The sequence below is a fragment of the Schistocerca gregaria genome, chromosome 4 (assembly GCF_023897955.1).
Source record: "Schistocerca gregaria isolate iqSchGreg1 chromosome 4, iqSchGreg1.2, whole genome shotgun sequence".
NCBI lineage: Eukaryota > Metazoa > Arthropoda > Insecta > Orthoptera > Acrididae > Schistocerca > Schistocerca gregaria.
The window spans coordinates 404,079,478-404,100,701 of NC_064923.1; the positions used below are offsets into that span (position 1 = coordinate 404,079,478).

The following is a 21,224-nucleotide window of genomic DNA, read 5'->3' on the forward strand; positions in this document are numbered from 1 at the left end:
GAATAGATCCTCTTGTAACAACCTCAGGCAGTGAACTTTCACAATTACACAGTAATACTAAGTGAAGACACAAGAAGAGCAGTCTTCAGCTATAATATTAATAATTTTCAGCGGTGTTTAAACATTTCAAGCTTAGGTTTTTAAGAACAAATGAAGGTTTTTAGAAACTAATAATCACTCTCTAACATTCTAGTTGTAACAGATGGACACAACTGTGTGTTCTAGCACCAGCTAACATCAAATTACTGTGAAAAGGCACTTATTGCGCTTCAAATAAAAACGATGATTTTATAAAAGTATTATTTATTAAATGCAAATCTATGAGTCACAACCATAATGAAATTCTGAATCCATCAAATTTTTGCATCAGCAAAGAAAAGAGTCTCACTAAATTTTCCTGCCAAGAAGAAACTGACAATGAGATAAGAGATACAACTTAAATTAATTTCCACAGAAGTCTGATTGCTTTCGTGCAGAATAATAATTCAGAGCCCCCAACAATGAGGGACATGATGATTTGGCCACTGTGCTCTAGGATGTAGTGTCTTGGCTGCAATCTTCAGACTCGTGAGACGAGATCTCACTATCACGAGGAAAGTATAAATTAATTTCCAATTGTATCTTACAACTAAGCACTGATTTTTCTCATTGTTGCCACCCCGCTACCACCACCGCCGCTGCCACCATCACTGCCTCCACATCCCAGCTCTATTTTCCCTGGAGCTGGTGATGAGTCTCTTCCAACTTATTCTCTCCTTTTACATCTCTTTCTCATGGATCCAAAGAATGCTGAGCCACCTCCTCTTTCCTGTCCAATATTCTTTTCCTATTTATAATCATTTCAAGACATTTTTTAGCTCTCCTGGTTTCTTCCATTGTTTCACACGACCATACCATCTTAATCTAAATTGTTGTTGTTGTTGTTGTTGTTGTTGGTGGTGGTGGTGGGGGGGGGAGGGGGGGAGGGGGGAAGGGGGCAGGGGAGGCGAGCGGAGTGGAGTGGAGACTTCCAATACATTGAGTTTCATACCTGCATCCATTCTGTTCCTTTCATACATTATCTTATCCTTTTCAAATTCATCTAACAATTTTCAAAATTTCAACAATCTGGATTTGATTATTCTCTGTCAGAGCACAGACCTCTAGTGAGTAAGTTGAAATGAGAAAAAGAGTAGGATCTAAATATTATTAATTTTTCCTTACGTGACATCTGGTTGTCCAAAAGGGAACAGTTTACTTGGTAGCAAAACTGGGCAGCTTTATGCATTCAGTTTAGAACTTCACCCCAAGTTATTACAATCTTTCACACTGGCCAAACATAGGAAACACTGTATATTCTCTGAAGGTCTTCCAATTAGCTATAGATCAGGCTGTCCTTGTTTGCTTACCTTCATGACTCCAGTCTTTGATTCACTGACTGAGACCCAACTTCCCAAAGTCATTGTTCTGCATATGCAGTTTTTCTTGGACTTCATTTGTATCTTCCCATATCATAATATCAGCAAGCATCAGATCCCTATTGCTTTTTATCCATTCCATGATATCATTCATCAAAGTGATGATAAGCAATGGAGACAAAGCATTCCTCTGCTGGACTCTACACTTGGTCTTAAACTGTGTGCTCTCTCTCCGTTTTCTACTCAAACACAGCTAACATCATCTGTTGAGCATCTTCACCTTCTCAGTCAGTATGTTGGGTACACTTCTCTCTAGGTGTAGCAAATTTGGACATTCATACACTGTCATATGTTTCTTCTATGTCTAGGAAGTCAAGTGTGATGCTTTTATCTTTTTTGATACATTTTCCAAGTAGTATTTATCTTGTGAAGATCAGATCAGCTGTACCCTGTTTTTCCTAAACTTCTTCCAGGAGCAGTTGAATTATCCCTTGAATCCCCTTTTCTATGTTCTCCAAAAATATTTACCCATGTGAAAGCAATGTTACATCTCTGTAAGTTACCTATTACCTTTTTTGAATAGTGGTATAAATACATGTTTCATCCCATCATCAGGAATCTTGTTCTCTCTCCCAATTACATGTAACGTACGGTACAGCCAATGGATTCCATATGTTCAAGCCACCTTGATATATCTGTATGATTCAGCAACCCCACTAGATTTTCTCTGCTCACAGTTTTCAAACCTTGCACTACTTCCAACCAAAATAGTGGTGGTTCTTCTTTGTCACTTCCTTTCTTCTCAAACACCCACTCTGCATTTCTATATCATTCATGTTGTTTTTCACATCTCTATTCTTGAGTTGGTTAAATACAGTAGAACTCCAATTTTTGAAACTCCAACTATCCGGATCACCAATTATCTGGATCACTTTGAGGTAAAAGAAGCTTGTTCTGTATGGCTACAAAGACGGTGAGTGGTAAGCAGTTAGCTGAGATGTTTGGTGTGAGAGCATCAACAATTTCAGAAAAAAACTCTTAAATCTTAAATTTTGCGTCTGTCCATGTGAATGAAGATGGGCATTTGTTGAGAAAAGTTGTGAAAATAAGCAGAAAACAAACAGGCCATATTGAAGAGGTTTTTGCAGCAGCCAGCATTAAGAAACACTCTTTCAGGGTTAATTATTTGCAAAAAGGCAAACTTTTAGCTGAGAAAATTGACAGTTTGTTTTCATTTAAAGTGAGCAACACAGAATTTCAAGGCAAGGCACAGTGTCGTGAGTTGCACTTAACTCTTTCGTGAGCCGTGGGAAACATGCTTTCCACTACAATGAACTCGCTCCTAGTCCCATGGGATTCACAGTTCTCACCTCTGTACTGTGCTACCACCTAGTGAACAGTATAGGGTACTACTTCCAATCGGAATTTCCGTTTTTGCTGTACCTTCACGGAGAGGCATTGCATAGCTGAGTGTGCTCTGTAGAGGAGCCTTTCAGTCCTGTTTGCGTGACATTTTATGATTTTTTTCCTCAATGCTATAGTATAAGGTAAATACTTTTGATTTACCCAAATTTATGAAGGAAAACGTAAAATTGGAATGAGGAGAATTCCAGTTTGAAACAAAAGGAGCCATTTCTGCAGTAAAATGGATTGATAACCGTCCAGTCACTTTCCTGTTCTCAATTCATGACCCTTGAGAAACAGCCACAGTTGAAAGGAAAAACAAGGATGGTACTAGTACAGAGATTTCTTGTCCTGAAGTTGTGGCAGAATACAACAAAATAATGGATGGTGTCGATAAGTTTGATCAATTACAAAGAAAGGTATGATATTGGCAGATGTTCTGTAAAATGGTGGCACAGAATATTTTATTTCCTGGTGGACTTTGCTGCAATGAACAGTTTTATTTGTGGAAAATAAGTAAAAGAGAAAGTGGCCAGCACGATCAGCTCACATACAGGATACACCTAGCCAGACAATTGAGCGCTGGCTGCTCATCCCAAAAAAGGTGTGGACAAAAACCTGTCTTTCTGGCAAAAGGGGTAAACAACCTGAAGATTTTGGTCATGTGGCTGTAGGGGAGCATCAACCCATTTTAGGAGAAATCTACTGGATGTGCCATCATTGTAGTATCAAAGCTGTGGAAAAGAGCACTCACTGTGTTTGTACATATTGTCAAATATCACTTTGAATAGACCCATGTTTCAGAAAATTTCATGGCAAGTAATTGTGAACAATCATTGTAACAAGAGAAGTAAATTTATCAAATAAATATGACATATATTTAAAAAGTTGTTTTTGTCATTTAACTACAAGGAAGGGCAGTGTTGTGTGACCTCACTTTCACAGTTGGAGCAAATTTGATATTCTATCTGATAAATATACATATCTGTTAACTACTATCTGCTCTCCATTCATTAAAAAAAACTGCTCAATAATTTTGCCCACGAAAAGGTTAAATGGTGTAAAAGTATCGTCAGATCAAAAACCAGCAGAAAATGCTATTGAAAAATTCAAAATTGAATCAGAAGCTAATGACCTTGAATTTTTATTAAATGCAGATAAGATGGGCCATATTTGGAAGACTGCCTGAAACAACTTTAGTGTTTAAAACTGAAACTAGTGCTCTTGGCCATATGATTGGTTGCAGCCATGTTACCGTGCTAACTTTACTGGAAACCACAAAATACCCCTTCTGTTGATATCAAACTCTGAAAGACTGGTTTTTCAAAAATGTGAAACTTCACACCTTTTACAAGAATAAGCCAAAGACCTGGATGACTGCTACTTTATTTAGTGAATGGTAGGAATAAATTTTTATAACTGAAGTAAAAAATACCAAAAGGCAACAGGAAAAGAAGGCAGTAAAGAGATGTTAATTCTGGACAGATCCCCTGCTGAAAGCCGCCTTCCTGGTAGAAAAGATGGACACTTTAAAACAAACTTCCTGCCAAAGAATGTAATGAGTTTGCAGCAGCCAATGGACCAGACAGTTATCGAAGCTATGAAGAAACATTACAGAAGGCAACTTTTTGAAAGCTTTTGACAGAACATGAAAATGATGAAGGTTTTGTAGCCCATCACCAAAAACTGAATTTAAAAGACTGCTCTTACATGGTGGTACAAACATGAAATTTGTTGAAGACAACTACATTAAAGAGAGATTGGAATAAATTGAAGGGATTTCAATCAAAGATGAGGTATGGAAATACAAAGATGAGAAGAAGTAGTGTGAAAAGGAAGAGGAAGAAATATCACTTGAGGACATATGAAAATCGTTCTGAAAATTCCTGGACATTCCGACTGCAGAGCAAAAGAAATAGGAAAGTGGCTTGTTCACAATTCTTTGGACCCTGGATTCCACATTTTTAGTGATAAAGAAATCATTCAAAGTGTGGGGGAAGAAACTTATAGCCAGGAGGATGACATTGTCATTGCACCAGATGCAGGACTGTCACCTGGTGGGGAATTTGCATGTCTTGACACTGTGTTAACATGGATGGAGCTGCAGCCTGAGTGTCACAACACACAGCTGCTCACTGTAAGCATATGCGAGACCTGGCTGCAAGATAATAATTGAAGACAACAAAACAACTGAATCTGACTGATACATTCAAGAACTAATACTGTTTATAAGTACAGTACTGCACAAAATTTGAAAGACATTGTTTTGCAGTCATAAAATTAATATTACAGTAATATGTATGCACAAATTTAGTTTTTAAAGAAATGATCCATTTTAATGATTCTTCCAGTTACCCAGATACTAGTGTGTCCATACTGGGTCCAGTTCCAAGTCATCCAAATAACTGGAGTTCAGAGTTAGGTGTAGACTTATTACAGGGATGCTTTTCCGATGTTTTGAAATATGCCAAAGTGAGACCTCCAACCAAGAATGGCTTAAGGGAATACAATGGAAACTATCACCCTATTTCTATTCTTCCAGTCCTATCAAAAGCGTTACAGAAAGTAGAATGACATTACTATATGTAACCAATTTGAATTTCAACCAGGAAAAAAACATTCTGGATGAAGTGAATAACTTTCTTGGAAAGATAGGCAAATCATTGGATCAAAGAATTAAAGTTGCAGGTATCTAGGTTGGCAACACTGCACTGACATGGACTGAGTATTTGCTGCAATAAATAATTATAAAAAGCGTTGTTATTAAGCTATTTTTAAACGTTTACAGTTGTTATAAATATAATCTAAGTGTTGATAAATTAGTGAAAATGTTAATGAAGTATAAAATAAGATTAAATGGGGTCAGAAGCGTATTTTTCTTCTCGTGCCTGTAGCACGAATCCTAGGCCTAATTTCATGCACATGAATCTTAAGTAAGCAATGAATTAAACTTTATAGGCAAACGTTTCCAGTTAGTATAAATATAATATAGGTGCTGTTACATTAGTGAAAGTGTTAAAGAAGATTAAACAGGGAAGAAGTTTATTTTCCTTCTCGAGCCTATAGCACGGATTTTAGGCTTAATATCATGCGCGTATTGGAAGTAAACAGTGACTTTAACTTATATGTAATCACCAGTTTTTTTATTTAGTAATCTTTCAATTTATTTATATCTGCCTGAATCATTTCTAGGGTCCTTTGTTTACGTATTAGTCAGTACTTAAATCAGTTTATACAATTTCTGTTTTTACCATGTGTGAGAAGTGTGTGACATGCCATAGGATCGTTAGTTCTGGGGTGTGGTGTGATGGGTGCTGTAGTTTCTTCCATTGGGGCGAATGTAGTGGAGTGGGAAATGGGGACATAAATGAGGCTCACCAGTGGTATTGTAGGATCTGCAGTAGAGATACGAAAATACTGGAACAGGAAGAGAAAATTGCAGCTCTTCAAGCTGACTTAAACAAGGCAAGGGAGGATCTGGACAGGTAATAGGGGAAACAGGCAAAGGAGAGCATCAGACAGCTTTGTCATAAAATCTTGAAAATAGATTTGACCTGTTGCTTCAGTCAGAATTGGATGAGCCTCATGTAGCTGAAGCTGTAGAAAGGGCACAATAAGCTTTCAAGGCCTCGAAAAAGGCAGGGAAATTTGTGAGGAGAAAGAGAGTTCTGTTGTTAGGTAGCTCCCATGGTAGAGGTGTTGGCCAACTACTGCAGGAAAATCTAGGTCCAGAGTATCAGGTCACAAACTTTTTCAAGCCTAGTGCAGATCTGGGTCAGGTAACAGAGGATGTAGGTTCTTTATGCAAGGATTTCACAAAGGAGGATGTCATGGTTATAGTGGGTGGTCCGGGAAATAGCATTGACAAGGACTCTGAATATTCCATAGAGAGTGACCTGGCGAAGATAGCATCAGCAATGAAGCATATGAGTGTGGGATTTGTGACTGTGTTGAGACACCATGATTGGCCTCATTTGAACTCTTCTGTAGGGAGGGTGAACTTGGAGTGGCTACTTAGGACGGATATAGTGTCCCATACTGGTTTGATTCCTGTGGATGCTATCGATAGGTGGGGCTACACTAGGCATGGCCTTCACCTAAATAGGAAAGGGAAGAGGAAACTGTCTGGGTTGATTGCAGAAAACTTAAGGGGGGGACACTGCCACAAGCAGTAAAATACCAGTGGTCACAGGTTTCAGAGGGATGCCTTTTTTTAGGATAGGGAAAGGGGAAAGAAAATGAGTTTTAAGAGAGATTGGCTGACACACTCAGTTTGAGAAAACAGATGAACAGGAGTCAGATTTTAGCATACAGCCTCCATTTAAACAATGTTTAACAGAAAGTAATCAGAAACTGCCAGTTCATCTTCGCCAAAGTAGTTATAATCCCATTAGTATGCAGTATCAATTATCTTTATTACACCAGAACATTCCGGGACTCCGAAATAAAGTTGATGAACTACTCATTTGTATTGATAAAATGAATTCATCTAACCAAATTGACATAACCTGCCTCTCTGAACATCAAGTGACCACTGGTATAGATATGTTAGCCATTTCTTACTTCTGCAGAGTAAATATGGATGGAAGAGGAGTTGCCACATTTATTAAAAACTGCCATGAATTCAAGAACATTGACATTAATAAATTCTGTGTAGAGCAGTATCTAGAAGCATGTGTAACAGAAGTAGAGATCCATAACAGATCCTATATAATAGTAACTATTTACTGAGCACCTGTGGGAAATTATAATCTATTCATAATTCATCGAGAAGCTCTTTTGGGTTTATTTAACAGGAAGAAACAAAGAAATTTTGATTGCTGGTGACTTCAATACAGATTTTCAAATGCAACCTTCCAGTAAACATTTACTGGAGTTAGTAATGTTGTCTTTCAATATAACTCACACAGTTGAATATGAAGAAGCAGAATCCCCCAGTGCTTTCATACCTTTTTTTATGAAGTACTTACTCACTGCTCAAATCTCGATTTCTCTCATCTTCACAAATCACTATGCAGGAACAGCAACAGAGCTGTGTCACCGCCACAGCTCTCTTCCAAGAGCACTGACATTGCTCGTGTTTACAGGTAACAGTCTAATGAATATCACATGAATGACTCATTGCACTAGCACTGACCTCTCGTGGTGATTCTGAGAACTTTTCAAACCACCCTCATATTTTACAGCCATATCTTATTAAACTGGTAGTTCAGTAATTTTCACACCTGTCAACACTGGCTTTCTTTGGGATTGGAATTACTATATTCTTCTTGAATTCTGAGGGTATTTCACCTGCCTCATACACATTGCTCATCAGATGGTAGAGTTTTGTCATTGCTGGCTCTCCCAAGGCAGTCAGTAGTTCTAATGGAATGTTGTCTACTCCAGGGGTCTTTCAGTGCTCTGTCAAATTCTTGATGCAGTATCATACCTCCAATTTCATCTTCAGCTGAGTCCTCTTCCATTACCATAATATTTTCCTCAAGTACACTGCCCTTGTACAGACCCTCTATATACTTTTTCTATCTTTCTGCTTTCCCTTCTTTGCTTACAACTGGTTTTCCATCTGAGCTCTTGATATTCATGCAGGTGCTTCTCTTTTCTCCAAAGGTCTATCTAATCTTCTTGTAGGCAGTATCTATCTTACCTCTAGTGATATATTCCTCTACATACTTACATGTGTCCTCTAGGCATCCCTGCTTTGTCATTTTGCACTTCCTGTCAATCTCATTTTTTATACATTTGTACTCCTTTTCACCTGCTTCATTTACTGCATTTTTATATGTTCCCCTTTCATCAATTAAATTCAATATGTCTTCTGTTACCCAAGGATTTCTACTAGCCCTCGCCTTTTTCCTACTTGATCTTCTGCTGCCTTCACTATTTCATCTCCCAAAGTTACCCATTCTTCTTCTACTGTATTTCTTTCCCCTGTTCTTGTCGTTCATTCCCTAATGCTCTCTCTTAAACCCTCTACAACCTCAGGTTCTTTCAGTTTAGTCAGGTCCCATTTCCTTAAATTCCTACCTTTTTGTAGTTTCTTCAGTTTTAATCTACAGTTTATACCAATAAATTGTGGTCAGAGTCTACATCTGTCCCTGGAAATGTCTTACAATTTAAAACCTGGTTGCTAAATGTCTGAATTACTGTTATACAATCTATCTGAAACCTTCCTGTGTCAATAGGCCTCTTCCAAACATACAACCTTCTTTCATCATTCTTAAACCAAGTGTTATGTGTATGTTATACTATGTGCCAAATTCTAGCAGGCAGCTTCCTCTTTCATTCCTTACTGTCAATCCATATTCACCTACTATTTTTCCTTCTCTTCCTTTTCCTAATATCAAATTCCAGTCCCTCTGACTATTAAATTTTTGTCTCCCTTAACTATCTGAATAATTTCTTTTATCACATCATACGTTTCTTCCATCTCTTCATCATCTTCAGAGCTAGTTGGCATATAAACTTGTACTACTGTGGTAGGCGTGGGCTTTGTGTCTATCCTGGCTACAATAATGCATTCACTATGTTGTTTGCAGTAGCTTATTTGCGCTCCAATTTTTTTTTTTTCATTAATTGTTAAACCTATGCTTCACTATCCCTATTTGATTTTGTATTTATAACCCTGTATTCACCTGACCAGAAGTCTTATTCCTCCTGCCACGGAACTTCACTAATTCCCACAAATATCTAATTTTAACCAGTCCATTTCCCTTTTTAAGTTTTCTAACCTACCTGCCTCATTAAGGCATCTGATATTCCATGCTCCAATTCGCAGAAAGCCAGTTTTGTTTCTCCTGATAACAACGTCCTCCTGAGCAGTCACCAACTGGAGATCTGATTGGGTGATATTTTACCTCCAGAATATTTTACTCAAGAGGACACCATCATCATTTACCAATACAAGAAAGCCACGTGCCCTTGGGACAAATTATGGCTCTTCGCACTATCAGCACAGCAAGGCCATTTTGGTTAACGTTACAAGGCCAAATCAGTCAATCATCAAGACTTTTGCCCCTGCAACTACTGAAACGACTGCAGCCCCTCTTCAGGAATCACACATTTGTCTGGCCTCTCAACAGATTCCCCTCAGTTGTGCCTGCACCTACGGTACAGCTATCCGTATCACTAAGACACACAAGCCTCCCCACCAACAACAACATCTATGGTTCATACATATATGAAATTACAATCTTCCTACACACAGGCAAAAATTATTTGAGCAGAATCATTTTAACCACACATATAACACAAGAAATAAAAATAATTTCATGATACCCTCACAGCAGTTGAAATTATAAGCATGGACTCCACAGTATATGGGGATGACAATATATAACAAATTAATGGGCAAAAACACATTAAATACGAGATCAGAAATTTTAAAAATGAGGCTGCAGCAAATACTGTGGGAGAAACGCTACTATTCAATAAAAGAATTCATAGAGGAAGAGAAAAGATAGTTTGAGCAAGGGGTAATTAAGTGTTGAATTTTATTGTAGGTATATATAACAAAATTTTATTATTATTATTATTATTATTATTATTATTACTACGACTATTATTATACACACAGTAGATCCTTTGTGGATCACATGAAGCTTCTACAGTTCTTCCAGCAGTTTTTTCAGGAGACCATTTCCTCGCTCATGGCTTTCTTTCTTTCATCCGTCCACTTTGTACTGGTCCTTTTGGCTCTTGTCTATGGCTGAACTTCCCACTTGTCTATTTTGCTTCTGTAGATGTTTAAGTCTGCAGTGTCCTGAATGAGGAGTTGAGCATCAGTAAGCTCTCTTCGTACATGTTCGGCCCATGTCATACCTTTAAGGTTTTCAGTGGCTGTGAGTATCTGGCATGTGAGACTATACTCAGAGAGTCAGTCTGTGTCCATAGAATTTAAGGCGTCTTTTTTCTAATGTCAGCACCAATATATGAAATTTCCTCTGTAGTTTTGTTGGTTTGAAGTTTATATTCAGCTTCAGTTTTTCATGGGCCAAGGATTTTCCTAATGATCTTTTGTTCTTATTTTAGTACATTTTGTAGTAGCACCTTGTTATGGAGTGACAAGGTTTCTGCTGCATATAGCACCTCGGGTTTAATGACAGTGCTGTAGTGCCCGATTTTTGTATGCCTGGACATGCACTTGTTGTTCTAAAGTTCGCGTGTTCAACCATAGGCTCTCTTTAGTTTCTTTGCTAGAGTTTCTTGAGACTTTTTTTCTAGTCCAGTGGGTTCCAGGTATTTAAAATGTGGAACTCTGTTTATCTGTCCATATTTTGTGGTCAGATTCTGTATTTTTAAGAGTGTACACATAAATTCCATTTTCTCAAAATGAATTTGCAAGTCAACCTTCTCGGCGGATTCCTTGAGTATTTCTATTTGATGTTTTGCATTTTGTTCATTGTCTGCCAAAATTGCAAGGTCATCGAAAAAATCTAAGCACGTGACTTCAGTTTTCCTTCCAATCTTCATTGGTTTCCACAGGCCATGTTTTCTAATCTCACTCTCCCATTTCCTTATGACCTTGTCCACAACTACACTCCTGGAAATTGAAATAAGAACACCGTGAATTCATTGTCCCAGGAAGGGGAAACTCTATTGACACATTCCTGGGGTCAGATACATCACGTGATCACACTGACAGAACCACAGGCACATAGACACAGGCAACAGAGCATGCACAATGTCGGCACTAGTACAGTGTATATCCACCTTTCGCAACAATGCAGGCTGCTATTCTCCCATGGAGACAATCGTAGAGATGCTGGATGTAGTCCTGTGGAACGGCTTGCCATGCCATTTCCACCTGGCACCTCAGTTGGACCAGCGTTCGTGCTGGACGTGCAGACCGCGTGAGACGACGCTTCATCCAGTCCCAAACATGCTCATGCTCAATGGGGGACAGATCCGGAGATCTTGCTGGCCAGGGTAATTGACTTACACCTTCTAGAGCACGTTGGGTGGCACGGGATACATGCGGATGTGCATTGTCCTGTTGGAACAGCAAGTTCCCTTGCCGGTCTAGGAATGGTAGAACGATGGGTTCGATGATGGTTTGGATGTACCGTGCACTATTCAGTGTCCCCTCGACGATCACCAGAGGTGTACGGCCAGTGTAGGAGATCGCTCCCCACACCATGATGCCGGGTGTTGGCCCTGTGTGCCTCGGTCGTATACAGTCCTGATTGTGGCGCTCACCTGCACGGCGCCAAACACGCATACGACCATCATTGGCACCAAGGCAGAAGCGACTCTCATCGCTGAAGACGACACGTCTCCATTCGTCCCTCCATTCACGCCTGTCGTGACACCACTGGAGGCGGGCTGCACGATGTTGGGGCGTGAGCGGAAGACGGCCTAACTGTGTGCGGGACCGTAGCCCAGCTTCATGGAGACGGTTGCGAATGGTCCTCGCCGATACCCAGGAGCAACAGTGTCCCTAATTTGCTGGGAAGTGGCGGTGCGGTCCCCTACGGCACTGCGTAGGATCCTATGGTCTTGGCGTGCATCCGTGCGTCGCTGCGGTCCGGTCCCAGGTCGACGGGCACGTGCACCTTCCGCCGACCACTGGTGACAACATCGATGTACTGTGGAGACCTCACGCCCCACGTGTTGAGCAATTCGGCGGTACGTCCACCCGGCCTCCCGCATGCCCACTATACGCCCTCGCTCAAAGTCCATCAACTGCACATACGGTTCACGTCCACGCTGTCGTGGCATGCTACCAGTGTTAAAGACTGTGATGGAGCTCCGTATGCCACGGCAAACTGGCTGACACTGACGGCGGCGGTGCACAACTGCTGCGCAGCTAGCGCCATTCGACGGCCAACACCGCGGTTCCTGGTGTGTCCGCTGTGCCGTGCGTGTGATCATTGCTTGTACAGCCCTCTCGCAGTGTCCGGAGCAAGTATGGTGGGTCCGACACACCGGTGTCAATGTGTTCTTTTTTCCATTTCCAGGAGTGTATATTGAAAAGAATTGGAGATAGTCCGTCTCCTTGTCTTACTCCAGTTCTGATCTCAAAGCATTCCGAGATTTCCCCCATGAATTTTACTTTGGTTGCGTTGGAGTGTGATTGTTCAATAAGCTTACGTGTTTCCTGGTCAAGTCCAAGTTCTATTAGAGTGTTGACAAGGGCTTTATGGATGACTGAGTCATACGCCTTCTTGAAGTCGATGAATATACATATGGTGGGCTTATGTCTAACAGCTCTGTATTTCAACGTTGTTTTTAGATTAAAAATTTGTGCAGGGCAGGAATGTCTGGGTCGGAAACCCACTCCCCACTCTTGTGTTCAATTTGTTCCTGTGTTCTCTGCAGTAGGCATGAAGAGAAGATCTTGTGGGTGACTGGTAGTAGTGAAATGCCTCAGTAATTGTTGACATCCGTTCTGTCTCCTCTTTTGTGCAGGGGGTGGATAAGTGCACACTTCCAATTGTCAGGTAATTCTTCTGCTGTCCAAATTTCTTTGATAAATTCCGTGAGCTCCTCAAGTGATTTAGCTGCTAATTTTTCAGTAGTTCTGCTACTATGTTGTCTTCACCAGCCGCTTTGTTGTTTTGGAGATGGTATATGTGCTTAAGGATTTCTTCTTTTGAGAGTGGCATTGAGTATTGGTTGGTGTGTGCAGATTCTATAAGTGGGAATCTTTCTGTGGGTTCTGGATAATTTAGTAAATTGCCTAAGTAAACTGTCAGTTCTTTGCAGTTTTCTTCATTAGTAAGTGCTACTTTTCCATTTTGTTTTTTAAAGCAGAGATTCTGTGCTGTGTTTCCTCACATTCTATTTGCTAATGTCCAGTAGAAATATCTCAAATTGTAATTCTGAAAGTCACTATCCAGTCATTCATTTAGGTATCTTCTGTTGGTTTGTTTGATGGTTCTGGCTGTTTCTTTCTGTACTTTGAAGAAATTCTGTTCTGTTTCTGGCTTTTTTATTTTAACTGTTGTATTTCTGGAAGGCCAATTTGCATGCTTTAAGGTCATTTTCACAATTGTCGTTCCACTATGCATGTTTTTTCTTTTTTCTCAGTGGTAGTAGTTCCTCTGCTTTACATATAATCTTGTTTCTGAACTCTTCTCATGTGTTTGCTTCCTCTCTCTCCCATTTGTCCTTTATGTTTGTTTTGTGGAGACTGTTTACGTCGAATCTCTGCAGGTGCGATTTCTTGGCATTGTACTTTCGTTGAGTGAATTATTATTATTATTATTATTATTATTATTATTATTATTATTATTATTATTCTGTTTAACATCAGCTGTTCTACACATATGATGAAATTTTATTAGAAATTTATCGTGTCTCCTGTACCTGAATCAGATTATTTACATTGTGAGATAAATAAACCACATTTCGCAATTTACTGCATTCCTACATTACTGATTGAATATCTGTCATGTGTCAGACTAGACTTCCATCTTTACCTTCCATTTGTTTTATGGCGCCTTGCTGTTTCCTCTTCTTTTTATTACTTTCTAAGTTTCTTGTTGCCATTGCAGTCTACTGTGAGTTTGTAAGTTCCTTCTAACATTTGTTTTTCTCCTTATGTATTACTTGTTTTCCAATTAGTTTTCGCTGTATCTACTCTTGGGTCAGTGTTTTGATGTATTCTTCATTTTTAGAGTCTCTGGTCTTTATTTCTCTTTATCTAATAGTTTCTTGCTTTGGTTTTTCAGGTGTATTTCATCCTTTACCCTTTTGTTCAATCATGGTATCATTTTCTCTCTCACTCTGGTGTTTATCTTCTCTGTTGCTGCTCCAACAAAGACAAACCAAAACTGTTGGCATTCTTCTTGTTGTGGTGGTGTGTACATGTCTGTAGAAACATTGCATTATACTTTTTAATAACACAGGTACTGTTATTTCATATTTCTTTGCCAACACCAGGCTCTCAGCTGCTTCCTGCATGGGAATATACATAACGTGCGAGTGCAGGCTGTGACACTTCGATGATGACACATGGAAGTTTGGGCCTGCTAATAATTCATGCATGGATAGCCAAAGCGGTTAAGGTGACCACTCCAGTAAAGCGAGAAATCCATGTCAGAGACCCAGTCTAGAAAAAAATTGTAGTCATTATCATTGCAATATACAGATGGTGGATCATTTTCACAACTGCAAATACATTTCCTGTAAACTGAAAAATACGAGTTGAGGTATGGATTGTAAAGGGAAGACTATATCAAATTCCATGGAAGAAATGAACACTACCTGCACAAAGTGAAATAGATTAACTAGAAAGTAGAGTGAATGTCACAGTAAAAAGCAACCATTTTCAATGGGTACATATCCAGGCAGCACTCCACAACAAAGAAGTTCAAATGTATTCATTTGCAGACACAACCATAGCTAACATTATTTCAATCTCCAATATAGGGTGCTGCAGAATAACTTACTTAACACCTTGGTCTCGAACCATGAGTGAGACTTGTGGAAAGAAAGTTAGGCCATAAACAATAAGCATGTGCCTGCCTCGTGGTACTTCCAATGGGCCATGTTTGAACGTGATAAGCTTGGACGGTGGTACATCATGTGACACGAGTCAGACTTGTGGTTCAACAGTCCTCCATAATCTCTTCCTTCAGTTATGCATAGTCCTTCATTGCATTCACATGTGTTGGCTGTAATTCCTTAAAACAATTAAACCACCCATTTGTGGACAGTGATTTGGTGGATCCAGCCAATAATGATAGTGATGGTAATAGTATTGTGTTTTCTGTACACTAGTGGTGAAGAAGTTCAATCACTGAATGTGGCATTGATGATGAAGACAGTAGATTTGGAAAGAAGAACATAACAGGCCAAAAATCTGGGAGTATACACAGACTCCTGGCATAAAGGTACCAATTTTAGAACAGTTATGTGAAACTACAAGAAAGTTAGCCTTTTTTTTTAACTGTATAATGTTTGACAATGTGTTCTGGGATAGTCCCATGGAAATGAATTGGTATGCAGAACAATGATCAATGAAAATACAAGAAGGAAAACTGATGTGACATGGATCCCTCTCAATTACAATGAAATTACAATATACTCTACATTATGCACAATAATGGCTCAAGTAAAGAAACTAAAAATTCAGATTTATTAGTCTGTATTTTTTGTTCCTAAAAGTTTTATTCTTGAATGTTTATTCACTTTTTCTTTGTATTATATGTACGTTTTGTTAGACTAAATGTTCATTTTGGAGTAATTTGATTTAATTATCAAGTGATTTTAGATTTAGCAATTGATTTAGTATCGGCATAATTCATGCCAGCAGCTGCGATTACCACAGACACAACGATATTCAGGAAAACTGTGCCTCTGAAAAGATTTTGCAAATCATTAGGTTTTTACATTTTGCAAACAAAGATATGACTGACGATGAAAATAATCAATTATTGACAATATAATGTTAATGGTTAGATAAAAAAAATCTACTCACCTCAGAAAGCTAAACCTTTTTTGTGCGGATGGATGTGTGTGTGTGTGTCCAAGTGTATACCTGTCCTTTTTCCCCCTAAGGTAAGTCTCTCCGCTCCCGGGATTGGAATGACTCCTTACTGTCTCCCTTAAAACCCATACCCTTTTGTCTTTCCCTCTCCTTCCCTGTTTCCTGATGAAGCAACCTTGGGTTGCGAAAGCTTGTAGTTTGTGTGTGTGTTTGTGTTTGTTATTGTCTCTATCAACATACCAACACTTTCGTTTGTTAAGTTACAGCATCTTTGTTTTTAGATACATTTACATGATATGACTGACAAAATGGATAAACTGAGTGAAGTCACACCTGTGATACAATATTTCAATAAAAAATTCAAATTAGTACATGTAAAGCAAGAGAACATCATGACTGATGAATTAGTAATGAAATTTAAGGGACACACATCTTTTAAACAATTTAATCCCTCGAAGTTGGTGACACTTTGGATAAAACATTATAAACAATGCGGGTCAACATTAGGCTATTGCTATAATTTTTAAAATCTATTCAGGAAATAATAAAACAGATCTTGATTACAATGCATCTGAAACTGTTGTGATAGATTCTTCAAAGTCAGTATTAAATAAAAGTACACACTTTGTATATGGATAATTGGCATTCTTCATCAGAAACTCTTTCTAACTTTAGTTGAAAACAGAACAGATGATGTTAGGACATTACGTTTTAACAGAAGAAAATGCAATGTCCACATTATTTCCACAATGCATGAAAGTGTGGAAATGACTGAACACAATGGAAGTCAGCAAAACCGTACTTTCAAACTAACAATATACTTTTGATCACAATGGATGAATGACAGGTATTGACTGCCAGGATTACATATTCATGGGTTTCTCTGTTTGAGGAAATATTTGAAAGAGTACAGAAAAATCTTTTTTACATATTTGATATGGCATTTTGTAAATCATATATTCTGTACAACAAAAAACAACATAAAAAAACAGAATTAGACTGAATACAGACTTTAAACAGCAGAAGCATTATCAGGGTTGTCATAAGTTTCCCCCCGTAATAAAATTCCCTGATATTTCCCTGATTTTAAGACAAGTTTTAGCATTTATCCCTGACAAATTTTGAGACTGATTGATTAATTGAGAGGGTTTATGGGACCAAATGGTGAGCTGATCAGTCCTGCGATTCCAAAGTTACTCACAGAAGAAAGAGGATCCACTCAGGGGGGTCAACTATAAAAAGAAGAAAGTTGAAACACACACACACACACACACACACACACACACACACACACACACACACACAGTAAAAGCATAAGAGGTTAGACTAAATCTAAAAACTGGAAAAAAGAATGGTCTTTCTGCGGGGGAGTGGTCATAGGATCCCAGGCCGAGAAAACGTGAAGAGAGACCCCAACCACAACCACATTGCCTCTGCTCCACGAGTAAAGGAAAACCTTATATCTGGAAATAAGCACTTTCACATAGGAAACTGAGGACCAGTTCAACTATCCATGAATTATCTGCCAATATAAAAATTAAGAAAGGCTATACTTAGTACAAAGGGCCAAAAGAGGGAAACATTCCAACAAAATGTGGGATACTGTCAGTCTGACTCCACAACCATACTGTGGCGGTGGTTTGTTACACAAGAGAAAACAATGGATGAGCCTGGTAGGATCAATGCATAGACAGCATAAAGCAGTGGACTCCTTCCCAGAGGAACCGAAGAAAGAGCACCAAAGCATAGTAGTCTCCTTGATTGTGTGGAGTTTATTACTGAGAGCAGTGGTGCACGAGATGTCATTCCACTTTTGGGCAAAGAGAGATGACATAGATCTGCATATCCACAGCTGGAGTCATGAAAGGAAATGGATATTGAGTATCAGCTTATCTAACCAGTCAGCCAGTTCATTCCCTGATGCCTAAATGAGTTGGGACCCAGAGAAAGACAACTGAGCAGGTAGCACACCCAAGGGAGGAGAGGAGGTCATGGATAGCAGAGACCAAAGGATGACGAAAGTAGCAGGCTACTCAATGAGTCGGTATATATTAAAACACTGTGGAGAGAGGCATGAGGAACAAAATGGAGGGCCTTGGTAATGGCTAGTAGCTATACTGTGAACACACTAAATGATTGTGACAATAAATGGTGTTTTAAGCAAGTAGTAAGACATGAAAGCATACCCCTTCTTTATCTATCGTCTTCGAACCATCAATGTAGAAGATGGTAGCACCCTGGAACTCAGCAAGGATGAAATGTGCAAGACGCCAGAAGAGATAAGGGATACAGAGACCTCAGGACCCTGGAATAGGTCAGTCCTAATCCACGGTCTAGGCACCATCCAAAGGGGGGTGGGGGTTATGAGGGGAAATACACAGGGCGCATTTCAGTGAACGGAGATGGAGATCCTGACAGAGGGATGTGAGACGCATTCCAACCACCAATCCCAATCCCAATCCCAATCAAAGGTGGTGATCAGGAGGGAGATGTCCCTCACTTGCAAAGAGGACAGAGTACAAGGGATGGTCAGGGAATCTGCAAATGGTTATTGCTAGACGCACCCCACATTGGTGAACAGAATCGCGTACTTTCAGAGTGTAAGGACCTGCTGAGCTATAAACCTGACTTCCATAATCTAGTCTGAACAAGACCAGAGCACAGTAAAGACAGAGAAGAATAGCATGGTCTGCACCCCAACATGTGTGGGCCAGGAGACCGAAAGCACTAAGCTTCTGCATGCATGTAGTCCTCAGGTGGCGAATATGGGGCTACCACGTCAGCTTTTCATTAAAAAAAAAAATAGTAAATAAAATAATTAAATAGAAAATAAAGAAATAAAAAGGCCCATGAAATGGTACTGTGCTGCAACATTTAGGAGCTGGTCACCTAAATAAAGTTCTGGATCAGGATGTACTACGAGTTGATGACCAAAATGCAAAACTCGCATTTTGGAGGGAGAAAATTGGAAGCCATGGATGACAGCACTCAGCAGATGCTACCAAGTGGGAGCTGCACCAGATGCAAAAATCATAGACATACAACACCAGGGTAACCTGAGGGCCAACAGAGGTTACAAGCCCATTGATGGCTATGAGAAAGAGTGTGACAATACAGAACCATGTGAGACACTGTTCTCCTGAATCCAGAGTGAAGTGCCAAATGAAATGGGAAGAGCCAGTGGAATAAAAATTCGTGAATAAAAATTGGAAGGGGGCCATGAAAGCCCCAGTCATGGAGGGTAACTAAAATGTGATGGTGACAAGTTGTGTCGTACACCTTATGTAGGTCAAATAAAACCGTGAAAAGCTGACAGTTAGTAAAAGCCTGTTGGATTGCAGTTTCCAGTGTGAGTAAATGGTAAGTTAGAGACAGTCCTTCCCGGAAGCCACACTGCTATAGGGGCAAAAGACCCTGAGATTTGAGTACCCAACATAATTGGAAGCTAACCATCCTTTCAAGCAGTTTACAAAGTACATTCGTCAGGCTAATTGGGTTCTTCCCATAGGCTTAGGGACGGGGATAACTGTACTTTCTCACCATTGTGAGGGGAAGGCATCCGTGAGCCAAACGAGGTTGAAGACCCTGAGTGGATATTGCCTCTGCGTAACGTCCAAGTGTTTGATCATCTGGTTGTGGAAGGAATCTGGGCCTGGGACCATGTCATGTGAAGAGGTAAGGGCCTGCAAGGATTCCTATTCAGTGAAGTTTTCAGCATGGTGATGGTTGAAACAGATGGCAGATCTGTTCAACTCTGTGTTTCTGCTGGAGAAAGATGGCAGGACAGGAATAGGACACTGATGTTGTCGCAAAGTGTGATGCCAGGTGTTCTGCAAGGACCAATGGATCATCAGCAGACAGAGCACTTTGGAGGATAAGTGCCAGGGCGGTTGACTGTCGCTGGCAGCCCAGATGGCTACAGAGCTTGGACCAAGCCTGCGATGAAGAACTGTACATCCCCAGGGAGGGAACAGCACTCCCAGCATCCATTCCTACACCTCTTAATAAGGCAACGAGCCTTAGCAAGAAGATGCTTAAAAGTGAGAAAGTTGGTCTGTGAAGGGTGGTGTTTAAATGACTGCAGCATCTGTCGGGAGTCCTGGAAAGCTACTGCTACATCCTTGGTCCACCACGGTACTGTTTGATGATGGGGGGAGACCTGTGGATAGGGTGACAGCAGTGCCAGCAGCATGAAGAATAGTGGCAGAGATGTCCTGCACGAGCACATTAATTAATTATCATTACAGGGTGACCAATGTAGGCAAGCCACGAGAGCAGGAGAGGAGACTGTGAGATCGATAGCAGTAAAGGTACTATGAGTGGAACTGAAGTGGGTAGGAGGACCATCATTGAGGAGACAAATCAATGTTTGCAGTAAGTTGGTCAAGTAGGGGACCCCTACCCGATGAAGTGGCACTCCCCCACATGGGGTGGTGTGCATTGAAGTCCCCAAGGACGAAATACAGGAGCAGGAGTTGCTGTGTCAAGGTAGACAGTTCAACATTAGGAAGTGGCCTACCTGGAGGGAGGTAGACATTGCAAATAGTGATTTCCAGAGCCATCTGCACTCTAACCACCACCGCCTCCACATTGCTATGAAGGGGGATCCAGTCACTAATGAAATTGGAGCAAACTAAAGAGCAGACCCCTACAGGTGCTATCCCGGGGCCTGCATGGTTCCAATTGAATGCCCAATAACATGAAACGTTAGAGAGTGGTCATCACGAAAGTAAGTTTGTTGAAGAGCAAGACAGACTGAAGAAGAGGAGGAAACAATGTAGTTTATTTCTTTCTGGGAGGTGGAGCAATATCCATTTCAGTTCCACTGGATTATCATGTGGTGAGGGTCCAGGTGAGACAAAGAAGCCGAGGGGAGATCACGTCACTTGGTCAGTGGTCGTCACCAATGAGGAAGTGGTGACATCCATAAAAATTGGGTCCAATTCAGGAGGACATGAAGGGCAAAGCCCTCTGGGAAAGCCATGTCC

General features: G+C 40.2%; 2 protein-coding genes across 3 annotated transcripts in view; one reads left to right on the forward strand and one right to left on the reverse strand.

Moving 5' to 3' along the window:
* The window catches only part of LOC126267752 (acetylcholinesterase collagenic tail peptide-like), a 68,385-nt gene extending 63,408 nt beyond the window's left edge, over positions 1-4,977 (forward strand). Inside the window, exon 4 of the mRNA XM_049973055.1 lies at positions 4,770-4,977. Within this exon, the coding sequence (XP_049829012.1) occupies positions 4,770-4,977 (208 nt within the window). The remainder of the gene's footprint in view (positions 1-4,769) is intronic.
* The window catches only part of LOC126266880 (gamma-soluble NSF attachment protein-like), a 140,945-nt gene that overhangs the window by 16,841 nt on the left and 102,880 nt on the right, over positions 1-21,224 (reverse strand). The gene's annotated exons all lie outside the window — the stretch shown is intronic.